The sequence below is a fragment of the Melozone crissalis genome, unplaced genomic scaffold (genome assembly GCF_028551555.1).
Source record: "Melozone crissalis strain CALT ecotype California unplaced genomic scaffold, PUWL_Pcris_2 ptg000017l_1, whole genome shotgun sequence".
NCBI classification, from domain to species: Eukaryota; Metazoa; Chordata; class Aves; order Passeriformes; family Passerellidae; genus Melozone; species Melozone crissalis.
Window position 1 is genome coordinate 15,559,132 of NW_026535795.1, and position 27,872 is coordinate 15,587,003.

General features: G+C 41.0%; 1 protein-coding gene across 4 annotated transcripts; it reads left to right on the forward strand.

Annotated features, from left to right (window-relative positions):
- Positions 1-27,870, forward strand: RBM12 (RNA binding motif protein 12). Of its 4 annotated transcripts, none has more exons than XR_008482968.1 (3): positions 1-113; positions 27,167-27,295; positions 27,783-27,870. XR_008482968.1 is itself a non-coding variant. In XM_054274476.1 (3 exons), the coding sequence occupies exon 3, from the start codon at positions 7,440-7,442 to the stop codon at positions 10,077-10,079; it is 2,640 nt and encodes an 879-aa protein (XP_054130451.1). In that variant the 5' UTR covers positions 1-113; positions 2,835-2,917; positions 7,418-7,439; the 3' UTR covers positions 10,080-11,973. The 4 variants fall into 4 exon arrangements, 2 of the variants coding, with proteins under 2 accessions (XP_054130451.1, XP_054130452.1); XM_054274476.1 differs by lacking the exons at positions 27,167-27,295; positions 27,783-27,870 and adding exons at positions 2,835-2,917; positions 7,418-11,973; XM_054274477.1 differs by lacking the exons at positions 27,167-27,295; positions 27,783-27,870 and adding exons at positions 2,867-2,917; positions 7,418-11,973.
- The last annotated feature ends 2 nt before the right edge of the window (positions 27,871-27,872 follow it).

Genomic DNA, 27,872 nt, shown 5'->3' on the forward strand with positions numbered 1-27,872 from the left:
GCCGCATCGCGGCGGCCATTTTGTGCGGCTGCGGTCGGTGCGCGGGGCTCGGCGCGCCGCGGGCCCGGTGGGGGTGGCTCCGTTCTAACCCTTTTTCCCGTACAGATCCCTCGGTAAGAGCGCGGCGGCGCCCGGGCAGGCCGGGCCGCCTGCCTGATCCGGCGCTGCGGGCCCGCGGCGCGGCGGGGAGACGCGGGGAGGGAGGCCGGGCGGGCGCGTTCCCGCGCACAAAGGGCCGGGCCGGGCCGGGCCGGGCGGCGCCTCCCGCCTGCGGCCCCGGGGCGCCGAGCGGGGCCGCTCCCGCCTCGCCGCAGCCCGGCGCGCTGAGGCCCGCGGCTCGGGCCGGCCCCGGCCGTTCCCCCGTCCCTGACTCCCTGTCGCCGCCCGCGCACGCCGGCCCGCGGAGCTGCGCGGGCAGGTGAGTCGGTGAGGGCCGAACGCAGGCGCCGCGGGCCCGTCCGGCGGGAGCGGCCGAGTGACCTTGCGGCGGCGCCGGGGCCCGAGCCGTGGCACGGGCCGCATGGCGGGGGCTGTGCCGGAGCCCGAGGCGGGGATTTGACGGGTGCGGCGGGGTACTCTGCGGTCCCGTTGTCGGCGCGGGGCCCCGGCGTGTCTGGATCCCGGGGGTGCTGAGGCGGGGCGGCTGCGCCTTGCCCCGCCCCGCCCCGGGGGACGAAGCGAGGCAAGTACTCCGCACCTTGCGGAGAGGAAGGTCCCCGGTGTCTGCGGCGCTACCAACGCTCGTCGGGTGCACCTTATAAACACCAGCGGAGTTGCTGTTCAGTAAAGTCGCTTCTGCTAGAAAAAATCAGCTCCGCTAAAAAAACCCAAAACAACCAAACAGCAACAACCAACCAAACAAAATACCACCCCACTCCCCCACGATCGATAAACGAAAAAATAAAAAATCTTAAAGCCACCTTTCCAAGAAAAAAAACCCAAAGCGAATTAGCGTTCAAATGAGCCCCGGAAATACACACTGCGAGTTTTCTTTCGATAAAACCTTATGGCTCTGGTTTTACTCACTCCTAAACTTACTTGTTATTAGTGGTTTATTTCCTCACCTTGATCTACTCGTGTTAGTCAGGCAAATCGGCTGATTGTTTCCTTGGTGGTTTCCTCTGGTTAAATAATTTGTTGTGTCCAGTGGATGTTGGATCTTTCTATACAGCGGACAGGGTGTTGTGGAGGTTTCTCCAGAGAACTCTCAGAGATGGGGTGCCAGCTGTGTGGGAACACCTGTGCTCTAGCTGATTCTTGTCTAGTTAATGTGCTCTTGCATATTCTGTTGATTGGAAAGGTAATTTTTGCCTACAGAAGGCATGGATGGTTTTCTTTAAAGTTGAGAGATGTGACACTTGAAATTAAAAGTAGATGGTATTTGGTGAAGAAGTTAAACATAGCAAAGTGGAGTTTTGCTCCTATTCTGAATGCTGCCTGGTTTTGTTTGCGTTGTCTTAGTCCACTGCAGATCTTCAGCTTGTTTTCAGTGTTGTGAAGGGGAACATGGTTGCTGTACTGGAAATCCATCTAATGATTTAGGCTTTTCTTCTAAATGGGAAGTTCCTTGTGCATGAAAGATTTATCTGCTGCTTGAAGCAGGTGTGGATTTGCATGAAATGGTTTTTCAGGTGGTTGCATTTCTTTCTTTCTTTGCAAACTGCTGGTTGACGCTGCTATACATGAAACTATGTAGTTGAGTTCTTCTAATGCAGGATTGCATGTTTCTCTTAAAGGTCTAATAAACAAAAGTCTTTTTTTTCTAAATGTGTTTGCCATTTCAATTTAAGTGTAGTGTTATCTTTCTCACTTGTAAGTCTACTGTTAATGTCCTGGAAGATACGTGGATAGCTGTTTGTTTATAAAATAGTTTGTTTTAATTCTCTCTCTTAGGGAGTTTGTGAAGGGTTCGTTAGTACTTCTTGCTCTAAGTTCACTTCAGTAAGGATGCTTGTAACTGAAACCAGCTTGTTGGGGTTGTGTGAGGAGGCAGTTATCTGTTCTTAGTGAGATTCGTTCCTCAATGACTTTCCAAAGAATCACAGTTTAAATGTGAGGTGGTCTGCCAAGTAATGAAAGAGCAAAGGTTTTCCATCCTATCTTTCAATACAAAATAGTTGTGTTGCCACTTAAAATGCTTGGCTTTTTTGTTGAGTTGTAAACCTGGGAAGACAATTTTTATAAAGGAATGAAAAAAATGGGCATTTGATGAGGATTTGAGTAATGAAATGGCAGATTACAAATGAAAGTAGAGTATCTTATGGGAGTTCTTGCTGTGTGCTCTGTGGAGTTGACTGCTTGACTGCATAGACATGGCTGTGAAATGTCACTTAGTTTTACCCAGTTAGTGTGACTCTTGAAGAATTCTTCAGGTGCAGTTCTGGGGTGGTTTTCTTAGGCATGGCTTACTCTACCTTACTTTGTTCAAGTAAGTAGATGCACCGTTGGAGGAAGGAATACCATTATTAATGGAGCAGGGTTAGGTAAAATTCAGGGCTTTCAAGTATTTAACTCTTGTTCTTTGACTTTGAAAGAGAGATTTTTTTTCACCTATTGGAGATAGGAAAATTTGAAAGACTCTTAAAATGCTTTCTGGCTCTTTCTATAGTCTTTGTGGAAGGCATTTATGTCTTGAAACCATACAAAAGCTCTACAATGCAATTGGCAGTAAGTCATATACAGATAATCTATAGAAAATGCACCCTTATTCTTTTATGTTGCAGTGCCTTGTGGTGGTTGCAGGTTTGAAATTCTGTGTATACAGTTCTTTGTGGACTGTTACTGCTGTTGTGTTGCCTGCATTGATTTTTGCCTCCATTTATTCTTTATTGCAGTCTAAAAGTTGGTTTTAATTGGTTGCCCACAGGATTGGCTTGGCTTCTGCTACTTGTTAAGAAAAAAACATCTGTCTTTGCAGGTAAGAGCTTTTGAATTGAAGACTTCTTTTTATGCATATTGAGTATATCCTAAGAAACAAATGAAGCTTTTGGAATCAGTAAATTTGTGTCAAAAGACTTGAGTCAGATAATCTATAGCTTGTCTACTCACCACCGGTGGTGGTTGTTTTGGCAATGTTTTTCTTGTAAACAGAATTTTCTGCCAAACTAATGTTTTGTTGTTTCATCAGCATGTGGTAGACTGGAACACTCTCCCGTTTATTTTGCACTGTTGGCAAATGCAATTACTTTGCTGCAAGCCACGGGTCTGTGTGTTTGTAATTGTTGGAGTGTAGGAGTGTACATCAATTGGTTCTGATTAGGTTTTGCAGTACTTAAAGGGGTCAGATAGTTTTGAATTGGCTCCAGGATGACTATAACAGGTTGATTTTAGCCTTAAGTAAAAGACAAAACTGTAGTTTGCAGTTTTAACTTTTGTGAGACAGTTCATACTTAAAATTCCTCCTACAGGAGCCAGTGTTCCTGCAGTTCTTAGTCTTCAGTCAAGAATTGCCAAATATGTTTGTGTGTGTGTGTGTGTGTGTGTGTGTGTGTGTGTGTGTGTGTATCATGTGGGTATTGTACTTTAAATACTTCCCAGGGACTAGGAGGAATCTTCTGAACTTTTGTATTGCAAAATCCATACATCTTAAAAGGCTAATCTGGTGTGCTTACGAATGTAAATGTTTGACCCGAATAATTATTATTTTACTAATGAGCACATTGATGAGATAAATAGTATTGTCATCTTTTACACCTTTTTTTTCCCAGTGTAACATCAACATTTTAAAATATATTACTGTTAAGGCGTGTTAAAATTCATTAAATGAGTTGAATCAGGTTGGTTGTCAGCAGCCTGTAAATCTCCAGCTTTGATCACAGCTAGCTAATGGGGATGGATTGTCCATAGTACACTCATAGGATGTTGTCTTTCCACAAATATATGAAATGCAGAAAATGGCAATAAAACCCACTTTTGCCTTGAAGTACCTTTTTGTACTCGGAGAAAATCAGGCAGCCTGAGAACTGACAGCCCAACAAAAAGCCTTCAGTGCCTGCTGAAATGATGTGTGGCCTGTTTTGTGTCTGAAGTTAATGTTGCCTCTGCATGTGCTGGTCTCTGCAAGTCAACAGTGAAATATTGGAGCAGGCTTTGCATTTTCATTACTTGGAAAATTTGAGCAAGTGAGTTATTGTCTCCTAACTGCATTTTGGAAAAAATGTGGTTTGTGAGTGTTTAGAAATTTAAAATTTGGCCCTTTTTGTCCTTGAGATTTTTCTGTAAGTAACAGAACTGACACTATTACTTTGTCTAAGTATCAAAATTCTGAAAAAATGAAGCAACCATGTTACATGTTCCTTTATCAAAAATATTTGATTAGTCAAGTCCTTAAAACTCTTTTTATTCAGACCATGGTATTGTCAGCTCTTGCTTAACATTAAGCAAGCATTTGCTTAATACTCTGCATGGAATTGACTACACTGAAGTCATTGCAGATAGGTTTTTTAGTAATTATATGCCTAAGCAGCTCTTTAGATTTTTTTGTCAATAGTGATTTAGTGGATCTGAATAGAGTACTTAGTAACAAGACTTCAAATACTCTCTTAGTGTTTATTATGAAGTTTTGAATTTAATGTGAAACTGAAAGATTTGCATTATCCCAGAATTTATGTAAGTTTTCAAATGCTTGAACTCTTCTGTTACTTCATCTGTTGATTTGTCCTCTGGGCTGAAATAATTTATAAACGCAGTTATCTAGCAGGTGTCAGTTCTGTTAGAGAAAGTAAGGTGTTCCAAAGCAGCAGACCTTAGTACAAGGTCTTCCCACACCTTCCCAAGTTGCCTTTGTTCCACCAATGGCTATATGAGATCGTCATCCCTTTTGGATTAAGGAAAAAGCTAAAAGTAGTCTCTCACTTAACACAAGACGCTTCAAATGTCTTTAACTTCTGATACATAAAAATTTCTAAACTAATTTCTGTCTATAATAGGTAGTAGAAGAAATCTAAATCTCCTGGCAAGATTTGCTTTTAGTAGTATTCCAGTTTGGAAAGCATAGGTGCCAAGCCAGGGGTATTTTTATACCGCTTGCTTGCCTCAGGATCATCTAATTCAGAAGCAATCCTGTAGCACAACATAAACCTTGGGTTTACAATACTCTTTAATATAGCTTCTTAAAGGTGGCAGAATTTTAATTTTAACTTTAATTTTGGAGATTGTCATCAATGCTAGGCAAGTTTAAAATAAAACAACAGAATCATTATAAACCACTACTTTTTAAAACAGTTCAAAAAGTCCTAGATGTGTTTTTAGATGTTTTAGATAGCATAGGTGGTCCTTACTTTGACTTCTATTTTTTTTTTCCTCATGGGCAAGTTATTTTGTTGTTGGAAAATGATTGGGCAGTGAATTTTATTTTCAGATTAAATGTAATTCCACTATAAGAGCTAAAGGCAAGGATGTTGCTTCTGTTGCCTCACGATGGAGATGAGAAAGTTGCTTTCAAAAAAAACTATCCCCAAAGCTTATTACAGTATAAGTCTTAGTATAGTATAAGCCTTTCTGTTGCTGTCTTTCCTTGGTGGAATAGGGGTTTTCTTAGTGGTGTTTTTTCTTTTTTTTTTTTTAATCTTATATTATGAACTGCAAGGATGGTGCAGTAAGCAATCCAGTATTCATGCACAGTGACTAAAGCCGCAGAACTGACTTTGTGCAAATGGACTTGTTTGCTGCTTCCTTGAGGGAGAAAGGCCCTCCACACTTTTCTGGTGTCTGGTGATAGTTGTGGGGCAATGCCCTATAATACCCCAGGATGTTGCTTGAGTTCATTAGTGTGTTGGAGGACTTACTTCTGGTGTGTTGGTCAACAGAACAAAATACTTAAGGACACATTTTAGTAATCTGAGGTTCCATTATGCAAACAAAAGAATTGTTGCTTCTTCACCCTGTAAAAGAATTGTTACTCTTGTTTTCATTAAGTACTGGATTCAGCCTTACCTGATTAAATTGTGGCTTTACCTAGTCATTCAAGACTTGTCTTCTCTAATGTGTTTGGATGACCTGGACAAACAAATGGAGCCAATTTAGAGATTTGACTGTATGCTGGGATATAGCTGAGTTGCTGGGAGATGGTTATTGATTGTGTGTGGTTGGTCAGAGCTTTGGTAGTGGCTGGGAGTCTTTGATGCATAGCTTTGTGGTGTTGCATTGGGGCATCTGGTTAGACTTGGTCTTTAAGGTCTTTTCCAGCCTAAACAGTTCTGTGATTCTGTGATCTGATTCATCCTTGATTTCAAATGATGAGTTAACACTACTGGTGTGTGACTTAGGGGAGCTTTGGAGATCTTCCATACAGATACTGAACTGGCTTGCACTTAGGAAGTCCAGAAGTTTCAGAGATTAAGTGGCTCAAGTGAAGCATGGTGCTATTGCTGATAGTTTAGGGTGAGAGACTGGCTTCTGAGATGTTGAATTGTGCTAATATTATTTAATATCATGCTTTCAGCCTTTGCTGAAGGTTTGCCTAAGTGACAGCTATCTAGTTTCCTCTTTATATTCAATTTCTGATATGAGCTTGGACTTCTGAGGTCACAAGGTAACTGTTCAGATCTAGCTGTTCAGAATTACCTTAAGGATCTACTAATGGCAGCTGTGGAAATAAAATTAATTTATTTACATCTGAGATGTAAGGGGTCACGGTAGAATATCTGCAACTTTTAAAAAATACCTTGTTTTTGAAAATTGTGAAGGTCATTATCTAGATATGCATAAATGTTAATTTAGTTGAGGTCTCTATTGTCACAAAACGTCTGAGGCTGGTTTATAGTAGCAAGCTTCAGGTCACCTGGACCTCTTGCCTTTGCTAGGAGAAAAAACATCAGGTCAGTGTAATATAGACGCTCCCTGTCAGGATGTCTTGTGAGTCTCACAGTTGCTAGTTGTCCGTAATGGGTTTTTGTTCTTTCCCAACCCACTGTTATGTTTCTAATTGTCTTCACCTGGCAGGAGGTAAAATCCTTCACCAAAGTAAAGGGAACTGTTTGTTTCCCATAGCTGTGCAGAGGTTTTCAGCCACCTTGTCAGGTACAGTGGATACCATATCAGGGTAATGGTAAATTGATTTTGCTTTGTCTGGCTAAAATACTCCTTTTGCTTACATTCCATTAATGAACTACTGATGTAATAGTTACGGTTTTTGATGTTCCTTTGTTTTTTTTAACTGACACTTGTGGGTCTTCGTATGACAGCTATTTTGGAATTTCTAGTGCAAAATGTATACTGATTGTGTTGATAAATGTTTAATACTTCAGTCTGTATGAAGTAAACAAACATGAATAAGGAACTTGGAATATAAACACGCTTAATCTTTGCAAGATGTTATTAGGTGTATATAAACAAATATAGTAGATGGTATCTGTAGGTAATTGCATGATGCCACGAACAGTAGTCTGACATAGCCGTTGCCTTTTCTCATCTGCAGGTGTGTGTTGTTTCAGCGCAGCATGGCTGTGGTCATCCGCTTGCAAGGTCTCCCGATTGTGGCGGGGACCATGGACATTCGCCACTTCTTCTCTGGATTGACCATTCCTGATGGGGGCGTGCATATTGTAGGGGGTGAACTGGGTGAGGCTTTCATCGTTTTTGCCACTGATGAAGATGCAAGGCTTGGTATGATGCGCACAGGTGGTACAATTAAAGGGTCAAAAGTAACGTTGTTGCTGAGCAGTAAAACTGAAATGCAGAATATGATAGAGCTCAGTCGTAGGCGTTTTGAAACTGCCAATCTAGATATGCCTCCAGCAAATGCTAGCAGGTCAGGACCACCACCTAGTTCTGGAATGAGTGGAAGAGTTAACTTACCTACTACTGTACCTAACTTTAATAATCCTTCTCCTAGTGTAGTAACTGCTTCTACTACCGTGCATGAAAGCAATAAAAACATATCCACATTTTCTACTGCCAGTATTGGCACTGCACCTCCAAATCTTGGGAGTACCTTTGGTAGTCCAACATTTAGTTCAACCATACCTAGCACAGCATCCCCAATGAACACAGTACCTCCTCCACCAATCCCTCCAATCCCAGCTATGCCATCTTTGCCACCAATGCCTTCTATTCCCCCTATACCTGTTCCACCTCCTGTACCCACACTGCCTCCCGTTCCTCCAGTTCCTCCAATACCCCCTGTGCCCCCTGTACCTCCAATGACGCCTCTGCCTCCCATATCAGGAATGCCTCCTATGAATCCTCCACCTGTAGCACCCTTACCCACTGGAGTTAATGGGTCTGGAGCAGCAGTGAATATGAACAGCGGCTTGAATCCATTGTTTATTGGTCCCATGAATCCTGTAAATCCTATCCAGATGAATTCTCAAGGTAGTGTCAAGCCAATTCCAATCAATCCAGATGATTTGTATGTCAGCGTTCATGGAATGCCCTTTACTGCAACAGAATCTGATGTGAAAGACTTTTTCCTTGGGCTCCGTGTGGATGCAGTCCATATGCTGAAGGATCATGTAGGTCGAAATAATGGAAATGGACTAGTTAAGTTTTTTTCTCCTCAAGATACATTTGAAGCACTGAAGCGAAACAGAATGCTAATGATTCAGCGCTATGTTGAAGTTAGTCCTGCAACAGAGAGACAGTGGGTAGCTGCTGGAGGCCACATAACTTTCAAGCAAACCATGGGTCCCTCTGGGCAGGCACATCCTCCTCCCCAGGCTCATCCTAGGTCCAAATCTCCCAGTGGACAGAAAAGGTCGCGGTCAAGATCTCCCCATGAGCACGGTTTCTGTGTTTATTTGAAAGGTCTTCCCTTTGAATCAGAGAACAAACATGTGATAGATTTTTTTAAAAAGCTGGATATAGTTGAGGACAGCATTTATATAGCTTATGGACCCAATGGGAAGGCAATTGGGGAGGGGTTTGTTGAGTTTAGGAATGAAGCTGATTATAAAGCAGCTTTGTGTCATCATAAGCAGTACATAGGGAATCGCTTCATTCAGGTGCATCCAATTACTAAAAAGGCAATGTTAGAAAAGATAGATATGATTCGTAAAAGATTGCAGAACTTCAGCTATGACCAGAGAGAAATTCTGATGAATGCTGAGGGAGAATCAGGCTTGCAGAAACTGTGTGCGCATATATCTAATATTCCATACAATATAACAAAAATTGAAATACTTCAGTTTCTAGAGGGACTGGCAGTGGAAGAAAACTCTGTGCAAATTCTTCTTGATAATAATGGGCAAGGTTTAGGACAAGCACTGGTTCAGTTTAAAGCTGAAGATGATGCTCGTAAGGCAGAACGCTTGCACCGTAAAAAGCTGAATGGAAGAGATGTTAATTTGCGTTTGATAACTGTAGAAGAAATGAGAGATATTGAGAGAAACCCAGCATCTCAAGGAAAAAAGATCCTGAAAATACCGATCCAGGGAAATGCAGCTGTGCCAGGAGCACAGGGCCCTGGTGGGGATGAGCATGCCTTCTTGGGGGGAAATGCTAAAGAAGCAAATAATGGTCCTCCGTTTAATTTCCCTGGTAATTTCAGTGGGTCTGGCACATTTGGTCCCCCTTTACCGCCACCTGGAATAGGTGGCTTTCCTGATTCTAGACCAGGAATACCAACAGTTGCAGCTAGTGGTTTACCTGGTGCAAGTATTGAGGTACCAGGTTTTGCAGGTGGTCCTGCTAATTTGAGTGGACCAGCAGGTTTTGCAGGGGGTCCTCAGACGTTTGGTAATGGTCCTGGCAATTTAAGTGGGCCCCCTGCCTTTGGTGCTGGTCCTCCAGCAATTGCTAGTGGTCTTGGACATTTAAGTGGACCTCCAGGGTTTGGACCTGGACCAGGAAACATACATATTGGTGGACCCCCAGGTTTTGGAACAGGGTCTGGGAAGCCAGGGCCGACTGTCATTAAAGTGCAGAATATGCCCTTTACCGTTTCGGTGGATGAAATTTTGGATTTCTTTTATGGCTACCAAGTGATCCCTGGTTCAGTGTGCTTAAAATATAATGAAAAAGGCATGCCAACTGGAGAAGCAATGGTTGCATTTGAGTCTCGTGATGAAGCTATGGCGGCTGTTGTTGATTTAAATGACAGGCCTATAGGTTCCAGGAAAGTAAAACTTGTATTAGGGTAGCTGTTCATCAAGTAGTTGTAGAATAGATATTCATAGTGCTGTGACAAATGCATCTGGATTGGTTTTTATAGTATTTCCAGGATAGAACCTGTGGATTGTTTAAATTGTAAAACAGATGGGTTTTGATAAGACAGAGCACTGGGTTAGCCATTACATGAGAAACACTGCAAGGAGAGAGGTGTGGTGGATTTTCCTCGTACAAATATGTGGAGAAGCTGGAGAGATTCTTATTCATCATAAAAGTTTGGTAAACTCTTCTGGACACAGTGCTTATTGAGAAACTGAGATTGGTTTGACATAGTTTTGGATAAGGGAAATAGATGAAGTCAGTGAAGCTCTTCAGTGGTGTTCTTGTAAGCCATTGTAAATTAGATAGCTATTTTTAGATTTGGTTATAAGCTGGCTGAATTCGCTTTGTTCACAGGTCAAGCTTTGTTTGAAGTCCTGATTTTATTCTGCGACTGAATGAATTCTCAGTGTACACAGATGACTTGTTTTGTATATGTATCTTTATTTTTTCCAGAATTCTCACTGTATGAACAGTTGAATTATGCCCTTTGCTGATGTGTCTACCAAACTAATTCCTATGAGTATGAGCAGAATCGTTCTGTAAAATTCAAGCTGTTCTGTGTGGTATAACCTTTAGTTATTTATATATTGCAATTATAACTGTGCAGAATAAGACTTTTGCCACAAGTATAGCTAACCTCAACATAAACCATATGAGTTTTGTAGTACATTTAAAATGTTTTCAGTTGAAAATAATCATTATTGTTTAAGTAGCTTGATTTGTTAGGATTACACAAATCAGTTGAGAAAGGATCTTTGACACTAGTTGGATATTGGTGTTTCTCATATGTCTCTTGAACTCCTCACATAGAGTCTCTGCTAAGAGAACCAAAGTGGTAATTATTAGTAGAAGATTGGAGTCCATATAAAGTTTTTAAATTAGGTTATAATGGAAGAAACTTGTATCTTCAGCAACTCTGTTGTGAATTACTGCCGTGGGTGAATTCAGAGATAAAATTTATTTTTCTCCAAAAATTGAAAGTACTGAGTTTACTATATATTTTTGCAATAAAGTTGTTACGTTGTATTCAAAGTCTGTAAAGAGTTGCCATTTTCTTTGTTGTGCAGTGAAACCTTCCATGGAGAAACAGAGAAATGGAAAGGAAGTAATTACGCAAGTGAAAAGTAGAATTTTTTTGGTTTATCCTTGCTTGGCTTATGATAAATTTTAAGACTTGGGCATTGCCTGAAAAAAATCCTGCTATTCCCTGCAAATCATTGTACTTAAACATAGCAAACTTCAAACTGTTCTTGGTTTTTTTTGACAAAGAAAAACACTGCTTTTTGGTGTTGCATTCCATGGAACACTGAAGTGCATGGGCAGGCAAAATTGAGAGGTGCAAGTGGCAACAGTTTTATTCATGTGGTGTGTAGGAGAGATTTGCAAACCTGTGCAGCGCTGCGTCCTGAGAGGATTTCACAGTACAGGAATCCGTGGAAGGATTGTATAAAGGTGTACTTCAATAAAGAGGCCGGTTGCATTACACAGATGCTTCTGTAATTCATTAGCATAATTTTGTTTTGACAGATTACTAGGTGGTCTCAACTTTGGAAAAGTCATGTGATTTGTATATACTGTTTAAAATTAAGCCTCCTGTTAATAAAACTGTCTGTCTCTGAAGCTTCATGTTATGCATTTCAACAGTCTTTGGGGGTAATGTTTCAACAGCAGATCTTTGTTTCTTTCTTTTTTTTCCCCGACAGTCTGAAAGTACTCTTCCTGATGTCAGAAAGATGTGTGTGATTAGGAGTCAAGTCAGTTTATTTTAAAATTTTGCTCTTTGTTTTTTAAGCAACTTTTATTAAAGTTTCATACTATATTGGAGTTTTTTGGGTGCTTGTTTCTTCGTGTTTCACATTAGAATAAAATCACTGAAAAGGAAAACTTGGCTTCATTGTTCACAGAATTGATTTAAGATATTAGTGTGTGTTGACTCACCAAAACTGGTGATAACTGCTTTTTCAAGTTCAAATGCATTACAACAGTGCTTGCCTTGTTGTGAAATGTAGTTAAACTACAGGTGTCTGGAATTAGATACACAGTTCTGTGTTACTGTCTTTTGATTTCACATCGTGATCCTCTTGGTAATAGATCCAAGGCTTCTAGTGTTTGTGTTAGACACAGCATATGCTGTGAAACATGTTTGTGTGCCTGTTCCTTTGGACTTGCTAAAAGTGCAGGTTTGTTTTGGAAAGTTTTCTGATTCCTGATTTTTTCAGTATGGTCCAAAGATGTTTCAATGCTTATCTGAAAAAAAGCACAAACCAGAAAGCCATGGGGGTTGGGAATGTTGACTTGGATGGAATGTTTAAATGGAGGATTTGGGGTGGGGCAGGGGCTCTTCATTTTGCCAAGCAGTTGATTCTTCTTATCTTTTAGCATAAATCAGTTAGTAAATATCCCCTCTTCCTTAAGAGTAGGCTCTTGGAAAAAAATAGGAAGTTGTAGCATGCTTAGGTTTTCTGTATGTATCAGAAACAGTACATCAACTCAAATAGTTACAGTTGATCCTTTAAAACATAGAGAAAAGTTCATTATCAAGGGTCAATGAATACTGTTTACTGTAACAATGTGGTTTCATGTTAGAAGTGGCCTTAAACTGCTAAATTATGAGCAATGCCCATAGACTACATGTCTAGAGTTCATAAAATTGCTTACTTAGCACTTGTCTATATTCATGAACAGCCTTGAAAATGGGGTAGGATCTCTGAGGTCCCATCCCCTATGTGGAAGATGTGAAACTGCCATTGGATAGAACACCCCAAGCTGATTGCTAGCGAGAGGTAGCAATAGACAGAATCAGCTGATGAATGCTGCTCAAATCCCCAGTTGTTTTAACCTTGATGCCTTGAGTGTCAGGAAGTTAACATCCTTGATGTCCCGATTTCGCCAAATAATGGCAAGAAGGTACTTGTGTTTATGTTACTGGCTAGGTTGATATTTTAAGCAGTTACTTATGTGTGTCTAAGTACTACTGCTGAAAGAAAAGTTGTGAATGTAACATTTTACCACATGATTTGTTTAATGTATGGGGTTTTCCCCACCCTAAATAGTAATGTAATTAGTCAGTGATAAAATTGTGACTTACATGAAAGAACTTCAATAGTTGGGTGACAGTGTGACTTAGTATTACCAGATTTCAAGCAGTTATCCATTAATGTCACAGTCAGATTTTGTTGGCATTCTGTAATATCAGCATTAAAACCAGTTCTTCACCAATGAATTGTTGCTGTGATCTGAATGTAGATTTATGAGATGTTTGAGGCTTTTTAGGTTTAAAGAAATCTGAAGGATGATTTAAATAGCATTCCTTTCATAGCATGTAGTATTTTCCTTGAGTGTCTATGCTCTGAATTTGTGTTGAGTGGAGAGAAAGATTGATGCAAAAATGAAGACTGTAGTTGTGTAGCAGATGACATTGAAGGTCTGCCTTTTAAAAATACACGTGCTGCTCAGTTCCACATTGCTCTCGCTGTCCCTAAAGTCATTGCCTATACTCAGTGAAATCAACAGCTTGTTTTGCTGAGAGTATTTTGGAGTGCTGAAGACTGTAGACTCTATAAAAAGAGTATGTTTCTAGTTTCTAGGCACACCAGTGGTGCATTAAATGTAAATAATGATTATGGTTTCTTTATTTTGTTTCTCCTTAGTCTTCTGCTGTGGTGGTTCCTAAGTTGCTGCTTGTAGCAAGTGCCGTTGACCCTCAGTGGGTTGTTCAGCAGCACTGAACTGTGTTGGCCTTCTGATGTGCAAAACTGAAGCTACTATGTATTATGGACCATTTAAAACCTCTGGTTGGCCAATAAATCACTGTTTGAGAGCAGTTGGTTTAGGTTCATTATTCAGATACATGGATTAGACCCTGAAACAAAGGATTGCAATTCCTGTTCAGTATGGACTCTAGTGGAAGAAAACAACTAGTTGCTATGTTTGCTAATTGATTGGAAAGAAACAGTTTTGAAACTGGACATATTAGGAAACATTTAGTTGGAGTTCAGGGAAATAGACAAATTAGTTTTATGTCGATTTGCTGCTTTAGATGTGCATGTCTTTGAAAAGAAAATGAGATGGTAAATTCTGTTGCTGTAAGGTTTTTCACAAACTCTGCTTTGGCCTGGAGGCAGTTGCCAAATACATTTGGTTGTCTTTGCTCTTTTCCAGGTTTGCTGATGCTGCTTGCTGCTCTGTGGCTGTATTTTTTTTATAGCTTTGGGAATTCTGAGCTAGAGTTTGTGTACAGAAGGAGGAGAGGAAGGGAGGCTGTTTAATGCTTCTGCAGGAAGAGTAACTTCAAAGTGTTCTCTTCCTGTCTGTTTTTTTGCAGTGAGAATGTGATTGCAGTTCAAAGATTTGTTTTTTCCACAGTCTGGATTTTCCATGGAATGAAAACCTGTTGGTTGGTAGTACGCACATTGATTTGTGGCTGTATACTGAAATCCACCTCTCTTTCCATATGTCATGATCAGGTAGGTCTAACTGTGGCTAGTTTTCTATACAGATGACATTAGTAATTTTCTTGGAGCTTTGTTACTGAGTGGAATGTTTGGGTGTTGTTTGTGCGAGGAGTGTTTCCCACCTCCCTGACCTGGATGCTTTTCACTCCTGGCTATTAACACCAAAAGGAAAAAAACCAGCCCTAAAAGCAGCCCAGTTCTTTTTTGGTAGCTCCAACCTGAACATGGGTGTCAGATGGTTTGGCTGTGACTCCTTTCCCTTACTGGTGTTCACTTCTGTGCAGATTCCTTTGTTATCATTCTGGGTTTGTTTGTGTATTCACAGCATGGCAGCCTCGGAGAGAATTAGCCAGATGAGTTCTGCCTGAGTTCCTTTACTGCTTCTGCAGAGGCAAAGCTTACTCCTTTGTGGCTGTCTTTCTTGTGTGTTCTCGTGTCTACGGCCTGAAATTCAAATGGTCTTACCTAGTTGCTTCCCAAATACCTTAGATAAGCTTTCAGAAACAGGGAATGTGTTTTCTTTCACCATGAGTTCCACAAAATCAGTTTGCAACTCTGTATTTGCTATTCTCACATCAGTTTCACCATTTTCCTCAACTTTTGAGTTCTTTTGCTATGAATCAGCAGTGAATTAGACCTGGTTGATCATAGTCAGGAAAAACTTGGGGCCTGGAGTGGGGATTGCCCTTATGTTGCACAGTACACAGGAGTGCTAATTTAATTTTCCTGTAAAGTTTAAAACCAAAAAGTAAGGACTTATAAGGCTTTCACAGGGAAAATAGGAATTAATCCTGCCTAAAACCGTCTCTGGCATAGTGTGGCCTTTTGGGCTGGTCACTACTTCAGGAAGACTGGTGACACTTACAGCTTTTCATGTTGTAGTTACAGTATGGTTAAACAAGGAATCGATTGGATTGTATGACTCTGATTTCTGACCATCTAAAGGAAGGTGGAACTTCCAGCTAGCAATTTCAGAGTTTGGAACAAATAGTTTAATGTTGACTCTTTTCCATTGAATGTGAATATGTGGATGTAGCACTGCTCTATGTGACAGTGGAAAGCTTAGAAATGCTTTCTAGTCACTTAGGCAAATTTGGGGAGGAAAACAGTGATATAGTCAGAACCTAGACTACTTCAAGAATTCCTTTTAGACAATTTTGGTTGAGTGCGTTTTATGATGAAATTCACAGGATCTCTCTCATTAAAATTTGAAGCCTCTGTGTAGCACCCATTTGTTTAGTGACCTTGCTGTGGTGGCATTTGGCAGAATGTGCTTCTCAATGAGCTTTTTATGAAACTTCTTTGTTTTCAGCAGTATAGCCAAAGCACTGCTACTTGTTTTGAGGGGAGGATGGATATGGGTTGTGGAAAGTCCTTGCTTGTTTGATCAGGAAGCTGAGCTCTGAAGTGCAAATGATGGTTGCCAATACTTTTTCATTATTGGGCAAATGTTTCTAATACAAGGGTAGAATTTATAAACCATGTGTGTTTGAGCAACACTAGTGCAGCCAGCTATGAAAGTGAAGAGGCTCATTAAAAGTAATATTAGACACTGGCAGTTCACTGACTGAATGTATGGGAAATCCTGTTCCTTAAGGAGGGGAGGCAAAGTTATTAAATACCACAAATTCATCTGTCTAGAGTTCCCCCACTAGACTCCATTGCTGCAGAGCCAGTTTTCTGTGTTGCAGGTCCAGTCTTACATGAATACATGACAGTGTTTTTAATAGCTCTTAGAGATCTCTTCAAATACTGACTTGAGTGCTCTTGGGAGGTATGTGTCCAGAGTGGTGGTGGTATAGCTAATGTGTCTCTCAGTAACCAGTATGCAAGTGGCAGAATGTTTTCAGCCTCACTTTAAGGAGACTTCAACTTTATCATCAGAGATGAGGCAGTAGGGGGGTTAATTGAAAGGTTGAGGCCAAGCTGTCATGCTTTAGCTGTAGTGAAAACAACAAGTGTTGCACTGATCTAATGAAGAATGGACATGGGTTCAGAAACTTCAGCACTGAGTTTGTGTGAAAAGGAGCACAATAAATCAGTGACTAAATACTTACATTGTTAAACTGATTTGAAATGTAAATTCAGCTGTTACGATAGAATGGATGAGATAGGTAATTGATGTAAGTGAGTTGCTGTTAAACTTTGCAGAGTCTTACGTTTTCTTAGATTGTAAATCAGAATATTTTGGTGGTAAGTCTTTTTAACTTTTTTTTTAAGACAACTGGTAGTTGTTATCACTTAAGTCAGCGTGTATTTATTCTGGATGCATCTCTTCAAAAAGTCTTTTGGGTATATGTGGAAAATTACATGCACAACACCGTGACCTACTGCACAAATGCCCTGAATTTTTTGAAGGCCATTTTTTGTCATCCAAACACTTAGCCCTAACTTTGGGTAACTGACACTGTAGTTTTGTTAAGCTAATAACCCAAATAGCGCTTCTTCCTTGCAGCGCAAGCACTGCATCATGCTACTTTTTTGAAGGAGTAGGCAGTATTTGGCTACTTTCATGTCTCCAGGAACAGAAGACTTTGTAGTCTTTTTTCTGCATGATAGCTTGTGCTACTTTTTGTATCAAATTTTGTCATTAGCTAGGTCTGTAAAAACAGCTTCAAACCTAAAATGCTTAGTTTTAAACTAAATAAGTGAATGTACTATGAATCCTAATGAATCTGCAGGTAATGTATCTATATGAAATACCAGCTATTTCAGTGCAGTGACTGGAATGAATATATAACCACAGGATCACTTAATTTTGTTATTATGAAAGGTGAGAGGAATCCCTGTAACTGTGTTCTGTGCCAGCCATGGTGTGGTGATGTAGAAAAACCTTCTTCTCTGTCTTGTTTAGATTTGAAGAAGTAATTTAGGTAGGAGGAACCTGCTTTTTGAATTTCTTTGGGCAGCTCACAGATACTGTTTTCATATTTTTGTGCTTTTCAAATCCCCCTGCTCCTGCATTAGGTTCACATAAAAGCTCTGAATCTGTGATGGACAAATGACTCTGGTGCTGAATTCAGTCTGTTTGTCCTGACTGTTGCCTGGTTGAGACAAGTAGTGCTCTGCAGTTTGTAACCCAAGTTTGCAGGTTCCACCTAATGGTGATAACTCAGAGTCTCTCTGCTTAGAGGGAATATAATTTCATTATTTTGTAGCTGTTAAATTTACTCTAGATTTTTCATCAGAGAGGTTGCTTGGAGAATTTGGTCTGCTTCAGTTCAGTCATGTTTCTTACAAGTTTATTGAAACTTTTCATTTCATTTTGAGGAAAGAAAGAAGTTCCCTGGTGGGAGTTGTGGGGGTTTTCAGGTGCTTGGCTTGCAGAGATGTGCTTTCTCAAAGGACACCTCTGTAGAACAGAGGTGAAAGAACACCTTTGTAGCAAATTCAAACCTAATGACAACAGATTTCTTCAGGGTATAGATTAGAAACTATTACAGTGCATATACTGTGGATTGCAGACATGGAAGAGCATTGAGGAAATAGGTGACTGCCTGCATTTGTGTAGTCTCTTCTCCCTTAATGCAGGAAGATTGTGTCATCATTTGGCCCACTTGTCTCTGACACAAATGGAGTGGCTTGAACCCACAGTTGTAATGGGTTTGTGCTTTTGTGAAGGGACACTGGCAAGAGAAGCTGGATCTGGAACAGAAAGGGAACATGAGGTCTGTTTTGGGTTTGTGGCCTTTAAATTGTTCTATTGCTAGTCTGAATGGGCAAGAGAAAAAACAACTTTTAAAATCTCTTGCCGTATCCTTCCCTTTATCCTACTTCCTTAATGTCAGGCTTTTGTGGTGGTGGTACTTCATTTTTTTGTTTGTTTGTTTGTTTTGAAATATCATTATTTTGTAACAGATTAGGATGGAGAAGTTAAGATGTTCATGTTGTAGGTGGTAATCATTAGTGACAGAAAAGTAGAATGAGTGTGAATCTCTCTCTTAAAAGGGAGCATATACTCAAAAGCAGAAAGAACTGAAAGAGTTTTGGCAGTTAGGCTGAACTTGCAATGAATAAGTCAAAGAAATCAATTTCCCGGGAGTACTGCAGAATTAATACTAAGGTTTGGGATTTTTTTCTGGATCATATTTAGTGAGCTAGATTCAGTACTAAAATCTATAAAGAAGAAAGCCTGACATATAATGTGAAGGGGTAATGTTTTTAAAGTGTGAGAAAATGAAAGGTTCTGCTTTATGTCCTTACTAATTCTTTAGGCAAGAGTTGTCACTGTGCCATAATAACTTCAGGATGACTGGGAATAGCATAAAGAATTCCTCTGTAGTATTTCAGTCTTTTCTGGTGATTATTCAACAAGTGCAGTGAAAAGAAGCTGGTATTACAAGCTTGTCATTTATTAAATGGCTGTTGGTACAATGTAGCCACCAAAATTCTTATGTGAATTTGATACAATAGCAAAGATCAGTAAAATGTATTGCTGGCATATTTGTATTTAAAGTCTTACTTTGAACTCATGCTGTTCACACAGTATGAACTAGTCTAGATAGATGGACTTACTGAATTTCTGCCTTGAAGTCACCATGCCTAGTTTTGGAGATGTAGTTAAAATTATATCAGTGTAGTATAAGTACAGGACAATGGTGCTATAGTTTAGATTTCCAGAGTTTGGGAAGGGTAGAGGTTGTGAAGGGGAAAGCAGAATTAATGCTGAGGAATCACTTCAAAAATCGTGGGTGCATGTAAGTAAGAATTGGTGTGTGGAGGTACTTGCTGGTGGAGCTGCAGTGTAGTTGAAGAACCAAAGAAGAGGAATATGGTGAAGTCATTGATCTCAGCGTAAGGAGTTTGGGTGAAAAAATGGAAGACTGAGTGATAGACAACTGGATTTACCTGGGGAATGGGACAGAATGTTTAGGCCTGAAGTATAAATAGCTAGAGTTTAAGGGAAAGAACAAGACCTTACTGGAGAAAGGCAAAGATGATTGGCAATGTAAAATATGTGTTTGGGGTTGTTACAAAGGTCTGTGTGGTGGAGATGTTAAGTCTGTTTTTCAATTAAGTTGCTCTTCAGGTTTCAGTAAGAAATACTTGAGAATCATGGTGAGGAGAAGGAAAAAGCAGGTGAATAAATATGAAAGGAATGGAAAAAATATCTTACTTGGTGGGAGGAATCAGTGAACACTTTTAGGACTGCAGTTACTATTGTAGCTTAAGTCCAGTGACTGACTCCAAAGCTATAGCCTGTGTTAAGTTACTTTTTCAAGGAAATAGGTTTTGCTATTCTGCTATTAAATCCTATGAAGAACTTTGAAATGTTTTCTTTGTGTGACGAATTTGGTTTAGTAATAGGTTTTGCTTAAGTCCAGGTGCTAATTTGAAACCTTTTGTAATTTAATATGTTCCAAACGAATATTTTAAATAGTTTCAGTTTTGGCCTATCAGTTCTTTATTTCTCAGAAAAGTGGAGAATATATCTATAGTGAAGGCATGCGTGATCATTTCTTTGAGTTTATTGATTATGATTAAGGGGCATATTGGTGGTGTACAAGTTAACAGTGAACGTTGTACAGGTGGAAAGGTGAATTTGTAGAAGGTGCTTTTTCCCCAGACTTGTCTCTTGGGTAGGGGGGAAGCTGCAGTAAAGATGAACTGATTGAAGTTCCTGTTTGCATTTTTTCTTGTTATTTTTGTTATAAATGGGAGCTTTGCCTCCTCAGTCAGTTTCTGGGAGCTTCGTGGAGGTTAGGTTGTCAGAGCTTGTACCCGTTGGCTGACTTTGGACACGCTGCCCCCCCCAACCCCCCCATTTTCAGGGTGATACTGGAGCTTCAATGTTCCTGTGGAGACAGCTCAGTGGATAGAGCCAGGTTGTACCTTCCTGAGTGTTCAGCAGGCCCATAGGTCTGCAGTGGTCAGTAAAGTGTTTGATGAGGCCTGCAGTCCAGTTCTGAGCTCAGGGGCTGGGCTGGGGGTCTTACCCTTGGTCAGGGCTCAGAGTTTCAGCATCAGCACAGCCTCCACTTGACCCTGCAGCAGTTGTGTTGGTCCTCCCTGGGAGCTCTCATCCCTGGAATTAAGGCTGGCTGTACCATGGGCACTCTTTACCAGGACTGAATCAAGTTGACAGCGGTTTGTTTAGAAAGTTGTTCTTCATGGTATTCACCGTTCTTTTATAACAAGAGATGCCTTTTGTTTCAGGTTATATGTCAAATTTGTAACAGCAGTTAATTAACCCCTTGTATGTATGGTGACAGCTTGGAACACAGTGTGGAGAGTATGATTTATTCCCTGCTTGTAGCAATAGTGATCTTAACGCATTTGCATCCCCGTTGCAAACCGCCACAAATAATGAAATTATAGAAAAAATTGCAGCCATTTATATTTTCTGCGAACATCTCAAGCTATGGAATGAGGTTCTGTGGCCCATGGAAGAGCTGAAGTGCTGGAAAAGGCCTGTATTGACGAATACTTTGTGCACTGTGGTCCTTCTCATTAGATTGCCTTACTGTCAGTTTAAAATAAAGATACATTTTAGTGCATCTTTACAAAACTAGCTATATGATTTCTTTTAGAGCCTTATGGTGTTCAGGAAAGAAGGATCAGATGATAGCTTTTATTCCGATAGCATTCAGCAAGTGATCCTGACCTCAGCACTAGGATCAATTTTGTAATATCAAAAGCCAAAATGTAACAAGCTGCCCCCTCAAAATTGAACTAATAATAAGACAAAGCATTGCTTCTGCTGGTCTGCATATTTTGGGATTACAGCAGAAAAAGAGAGAAGGAGTTTTGAAAAAAGTTGGCTGATAACTGGAAGATGTGGGATTAAACTAAGCAATAGACAAGGGGGAGAGGGTTTTTCATAAGTGCAAGATTAATTAATGGAGATGCTGTGTTACATGTGTTGGGTTAATTTCTTGAGTTGTTGGATAGCAAAAGGTGAGGATGATGAAAATTGCAGTAGGGACATCTTGCAGGTATGATTGCTGACAGTTGTGCTGGATTTGTAAGCAGAATGTAAGGTAGGAGTTATGGCCAATCCAGTAGAAAATAATTTTTTTGCAAATCAGTTGTCCTGGACCATATGCATTAAAACTTCAAGTTTCAGTTAAACAAGGTGCTAAATTAATGTGTAAAGTTTGGTGTACACTGCAATAGAGCTGGTTGGGTATTTTGTACAGTATTTAATGTGAATTTATTAGTGTGTTTAAATACAAAAATCCTGTGGATTTTCTTGGGCTGAATCCTTGCTTGTATTTCATTTTATGCAGAGGAGCGAAACCAGGCTGATCCACGAGACTTGTATTCAGTGATAGTACTACCATTTTCTCTCAAGAAGATACCACCTCCTGGCCCTGCTAAAAATACTGCTGATGGTGTTTGATGCCATGAAGTTATTAGATTTTTTTCTTGTCCTCTGGGTGACTGTGGCCACTGTGACTTGCCGTGCTGGGGTGATCACAGTGCCCCTCTTGCCCAGTGCTCGTTGTCTCCACCTCATCCTCCCAGCCTGAAGAATAGCTTCTGGCCTTAAGGCTTATTGAGGGATGGAAGTATATAGAACAATGTAATTCAATAATTCTCACCTTAGAGTGTCCAGCACTTGATCCTTAGTTGGCTAAATGGTGGCACTCAGGGGTAAGTAAAGAGAAGTTTATTTATGCTTCAGGCACCCATATGTGGCATTTTGGGGAAATGCAAGACTCTCCAGAGTTCTGAACTGGGACAGTTAAAGCCTTCAATCACACTTGGTTTGGAGTTTTCTTCAACCATAAGTGTACAGTGCTTTCTTCTCTTACAATTGACTTGCTTTAAGCTTTGGTTAAGCTCAGTCACTAGAGGAATAATAAATTTAATGTTATAGACTTGTAAATGTGTTGATTTTCTTTATGTTGGAGGTGTTCTTTTTTGTGTGGAAAGAGGTTGCTTTTTCTGCAGGAATGTGAAAAAATTGGAAGTTCTGAAATGCCTATATGAAACTCCAGAAAGTAGCAGGTAGTTGCTTATTCTTCTGAGTGTGTAGCATAGATGTCCTCGGTAATTTTCCTAGAAAGCAACTTTTTATTTTTCATCTTGGTTTGATTAGGACCGTATTCATTACTTCTGTACTTCATTTCTGTGTAGAAAAATTCTATTGAAAAGTTGAGATTTATCTTTTCGTATGTATTATACAGCTATTGGAGTTTATGATCATCTTTACAGGTAAAAGCTGGTATGCATAGTAAAAATAATTTTGACTTTTTAAACTGGACCTCAGTTTGGTTGTCTGAGCACTTCTTAAAGTGTACCTAGTATGGAGGCATTCTGTGTTTTACTTAAACAAGTGGGAATGAAATCTGGTTGGGTAGTGAAAGACTTCCCTGAAATATGTGCTTGGGATCTTGCAGATTTCTATCGATAGTATTTTGCTGCAGTGTTGGTAGGGATAAGATGGGTGATATATTTTTTTTCTTCAAAATTTGGTATTATATCATGTGCAATTCTAAATAAGAGCAAAAAATAGAGGTACCTGATGGATCTGAAGCTGTATGTTGGAAGCTCTTCCCTTGAAGGAGTGTACAGAATTTGACTCAAGATGAAACTTCACAGGTGATGCCTCTCACCAGTAAGATCCCCAGGTGGTGGGAGCAGTGGATCAGATGTTTGTGGCTATTGTCTGTATAATCGTCGATCATGAGGGTATAGCACAGCCTCAGCTGTATTTTACAAGCTCTTTCAAGCAACAGCACTTCCCTGGTGGCTTGCTTATGGTGCCTTTTCGTTAGAAACTACTATGATGGGATGTACCCAGTAGGTCAGTTTTCTATATTTTAAAGAGAGTTTGAATTTATTACTGCTTTTGGAGTTAATTTTCACCTGGTAATCTGAATTCCCGTGGCTAGATTAGTTTTTATACTTCCAGACCATGCTGTACTTTAATGAACTGATGGCAGTTGGAGGTTGTTAAACTGTTGCTGTTGCAAGCTGATCAGGATCAATGCATTATAAATTCTTTGCAAATTAAATGTGATAACTTTGTGGAAAGTAGTTTGCTCTAGCTGCTAGTTTTCCTTTGGAAATACCTACTGTCTTCTGTAAACCAGAAGATTCAAGTAGTAGACATCAGTATTAATTATCAAAGGTGGTTGTGAGGGGAACAATAGGAAAACAGTGCATTTTAGAATTTCTGAAACTGTTGGAAAAATTTGTGTTGCAACAAATATAAATAATATTTCGTCATTATAAATACTGTTGTAAGTCTAAAAACTAAGTTTATTTTTGTGTATGAATGAATACAGTAAGTATGCTCTATGAAAAGTCAGTGAAACAACATGAAATGTGGTTTTGAAATGTTGATTCCAGTCTGCAAGCTGAATACAGTTGATGTTCTTGAATGCATGCTGAGGAAAAAAAGGATGGCTGTTAATAAAAATAATAAAACCCCAAGTCCTTTCAGTATAATTGCAGCAAACTGTATGTTTAGCCTGAGATCAGAGCCTTTGTACACTGTTAGAGCTTAGTAATCACTAGAAGATTGTTCTCTGCTCATGTGTCATTGCACAGCACTGGTAAGTGGTGAAGTGTTGCTGCTCCGACAGTGTCAGCTTGGAGTGGTGCCGTAGTGCCTGTCCCTGGCAGTGAGCTGGCATGTGCCAGCCTGGCAGCTTGGAGTAATGAAATGCCAAGATGGCGTTGCAGCGTTGTGTGGAAGTGGAGAAAGCATCATTGGCTCCAGCTTAAAGAGGAACGGGGTGGCGGGTTGTGTTAGGTGTGGCGTATTTGAAGACTTTTGAAATTGTCATTTCTCTTATACGAAAATAACTGGGACTTTATGGAAAGAAGTGGAGATGAAAGTCAGCAGATAAATTTCACACAAACTATTCACTTTTTTATAGAAAGAGAGATGCAATCACTATAGTTTACTATGAGAAATGAAAGTAAAGTCTAGAATCTTACTTTATGGAGGAAAAGAAAAAAATTAAGTCAATATTATCATAATGAAATCCTGTTAAAAATAATCAAGTTGGAGGTAGATTTTCTAATTGGTGAGGAACTTCATTATTTTTTCTTCCCATTCAGGTTTTTTTGGGTTTTTTTGTTTTGTTTTGTTTTTATATATATATATATATATATATATATGTGTGTGTCTGGGGATGAAAATATGTTAAGCTTTTAATCTTTCTAAGCTTTTCGAATGCAGGCAGATTTCCAGAAATTTGTGCTGCTCAGTTAACTGCATGAGCAGGGTAACTGAGCAAAGTTGCTTACTTGCAGACTAAGCAGGTCTTCAGGCTTGGCTGAAATAGATACTGTGTTTTAGCAGACCAACTACTCATTGCTCTTGCTGCTGGGATGTCTATGACCAGGATTTTCTTCTGCTGCTATTCATGGAATGGACTGATACTGTAGAACACCTTACAGTGTGTTTGGGTAGCCATGAGGTGAAAAGAAGGTTGTGTGGGCTCTTTGAGGACATCCATAGGCAGTAATCTATAAATAATTGCCGGCTGAGGTTCAAACCGGTGTCTTCAGGTTAATTTTTTAAAAAAATCTGAATCTGTTAAGGAGCTCTCCCTCTTTTCTTAAGGATTCAGTCTGTAGTTGTTAAACCTGTTATCTCCCGAGCTGGTGAGGAAGGGTGTACAGCCAGTTAGGACAGTTCCTGCTCAGCTACTCCAAACAGCTGGCCTGCTTTGCTGTGTCTTGGTGATTATGTGCACCAGTGAGTGTCCTGTGATCTCCTGATGGAGCAAGAGGATATAGTGGGAAAGGATCCCTTGTAGTTTGTGTATGTCCCCAGTGGTTCAGCAGAACATCTGGGCTGTATTTCAAGGGAAATCCTATGCCATTACTAAATGTAAAACAATCAGATGAGATATCCTTCTGGGTGTTAGGGCGCTGGAAGTCAAATCTTTGAAACAGTGGAGTATTTTCATAATTTCATTGCTGCTGATCTGGAGAAGAGATTCAGGTACCAGTTAAGAGGTGATTGGGTTTGAGGACTTGCGTCCCTTCAGCTCCTGGCTTCATTGTGTTTAACAGTTGCTATCTCAAACTCTTCCTTTTTGGTGTCTTTGTAACATGGAATAAATATATGTGGGCTTGTTCTGTATGCAGCTTAAGATCTGCAGTAGCGGTTTCCTCCCAGAAAGGAGCCACTGCTGACTGGGATGCTAAAGCTTATGGGGAGCTGTTTCTTTGAGGTCAACTTAACTCCTGCTTTGAGCTCTACTGGGAGGAAAGGTATCTCTTGGCTAGTACAGAACTCTCTGTTGCAGTAGAGAAAAACAGAGGCAAAATGTTGGCAAAGAGCCCAGACTGGATGTCCTAATCTTGTTGTCAAATAGTGGGTGTCAAACAAAGTTTTGCTGTTGTCTGTTTGCACCTATGTGAGTCTGGGAGATGAATGCTGGTCTGGTAGGACAATATGTGTCAGTAAAGAAAAAACTTGATAACTGACTTGCAATTTTACAAGAAATGTATTTATTAAAGTCAGTGGTTTCTTTGTGAATCTTGTGGTTGAAGGCAACTGAGTAGAAAATGGATGGCTTCTGCCACTAGTTTTAACAGCTGACCATCAGACCAAACAATTTTTAAAAAATATTCTGGTGTTAAACCAAGTGATGATGATGACCTTAGTTTAATGCTGCACTATGATTGTCTTTGCCTAAAACTTTGCTAAATTTTACTGAGTGCTGGTTTTGTCCTGTCACTATCACTGGAGCACCATGCACTGGCCTGTTAAGTGACTTCGTTAATATTTGTCCAGGGTAGATTGCTGACTGGGATGTCCAAGGGATTAAATGTTGTACAATAAAAGCTCATCTCTTTGAGTTAAATATATTCACCCTGCAAGTATGAGGAAGCCATGGGGTACTTGGGTACTAAAAAGCCAAAGCAAGTATTTCCTTATTTTCGAGACGTAGAAGAAGAAGCTTCTCTATGAAATAATCCCATGTAAAGGTCTAGTCCTCAAACTGTCCAGTCTCTGAAATGTTTTGGTGCTTGAAGGCTTATTTTCTAATTCAGTTTTAAGAATTATAGCTGTTCCTTAAACAGAAACGTCTGCAGTTTAATGTCTAATAAAATCTAGTTATCCCCTGTTTGCGGGATGATGTTGCGGTGTTTTGGAAGCCAACACGGCAAGGCACGGGGGCTCTGTGGCTCCCGTGGGTGAGCAGGGGGAGCTTTGGCAGTGCTTTCACCGCGTGGGGCGACTCTTCGGCGCGGAGCGGTGGCTGCGGCGCTGGCGGGACGGAGGTCCCGGTCCCTGTGCTGGGCTGTGAGCGGCGGTCCCGGGGAGGGGACAACAGGCCCGGCCCTTTGTAGAAACCTGAGGCAGCCACACGCACCGAGGCAAAGGGAAGGGCTCCTGCGGGGGGAGCGGGAGCAGCGGGGAGAGGCCGGTAGAAATAGGTGAATTCAAGAGCGAGGGGCGAGGCGGGCCGCAGTTGGTGCCCGGCTGCGCGGAGGTCCCGCGCTCCTCCGCACCGCCCGGCCCGGGGCGGGAGGGGCCGCGGGGCGCCGGTAGCCGCGGCCCCGCCCCGCCCACGCGTGCCTCGATCCGCGTGTCGGGGGCACGCGGGGTCCGGGCCGGGCCGTCTGACGCTGTGCTCTGCCCTCAGATGGCCGCGTGCGTGTGCCGGGTGGAGCTGTCCGTGGCCTGCCGGAGCCTCCTCGACGGGACCTGAGCTCCAGGTCGGACTCCCTCTGCGTCCTGCCGCAGGACGCGGGGCGATGGCCGCTGGGCTGAGGTAAGAGCGGCCCGCGCGCTGCCGGTGGCTGTACAAACGCTGAGTCTCCCCTTTTGCATCCCGTAGGTTTTCCTGGCAGGTGTGTGACATACTTAATTCAGATTTACGATTGGTGAGCAGTCACATTGCCCACACTCAAGCCTTCAGTGTTATCTTTAATTGCTGACTTGTTTGCTCAGAGTTGCATCAGGAGGCTCATTTGCCTGTAACGATGTGACTTGCTGTAGAGCACAAGCTCCAGAATACATTGTTTCAGCAGTCTTTTCCCCCTAGTTTCCAGAATTTTCCCATACAATAGCGTTTTTCAATGCCATTTCCTTTCTCGGTGAGCCATCGGTCAGCCCAGTTTGTCACTGAGCATGAGGCATGGTGCAGGGTGTGTAGCCTTGCTGGTGCCTGTGTCCACTTGGTGCAGGTAAAAAGCTGTGTAGGAGAATATGGGCTTGTTACTCATTGTCAACAGCTTTGCTCCTGTGTTGTTTTGCAGCTAGATCACACGGAAAAGGTCAAGAACTGCCAAGACCCTGAATTCTGCAAGAAACTGGTTGTGGACTACTACTTTGAGAAAGTACAGAAG

What these genes read in the sequence shown, in the direction of transcription:
- RBM12 (XM_054274476.1), top strand. Translation starts at nt 7,440, where the DNA reads ATGGCTGTGGTCATCCGCTTGCAAGGTCTCCCGATTGTGGCGGGGACC.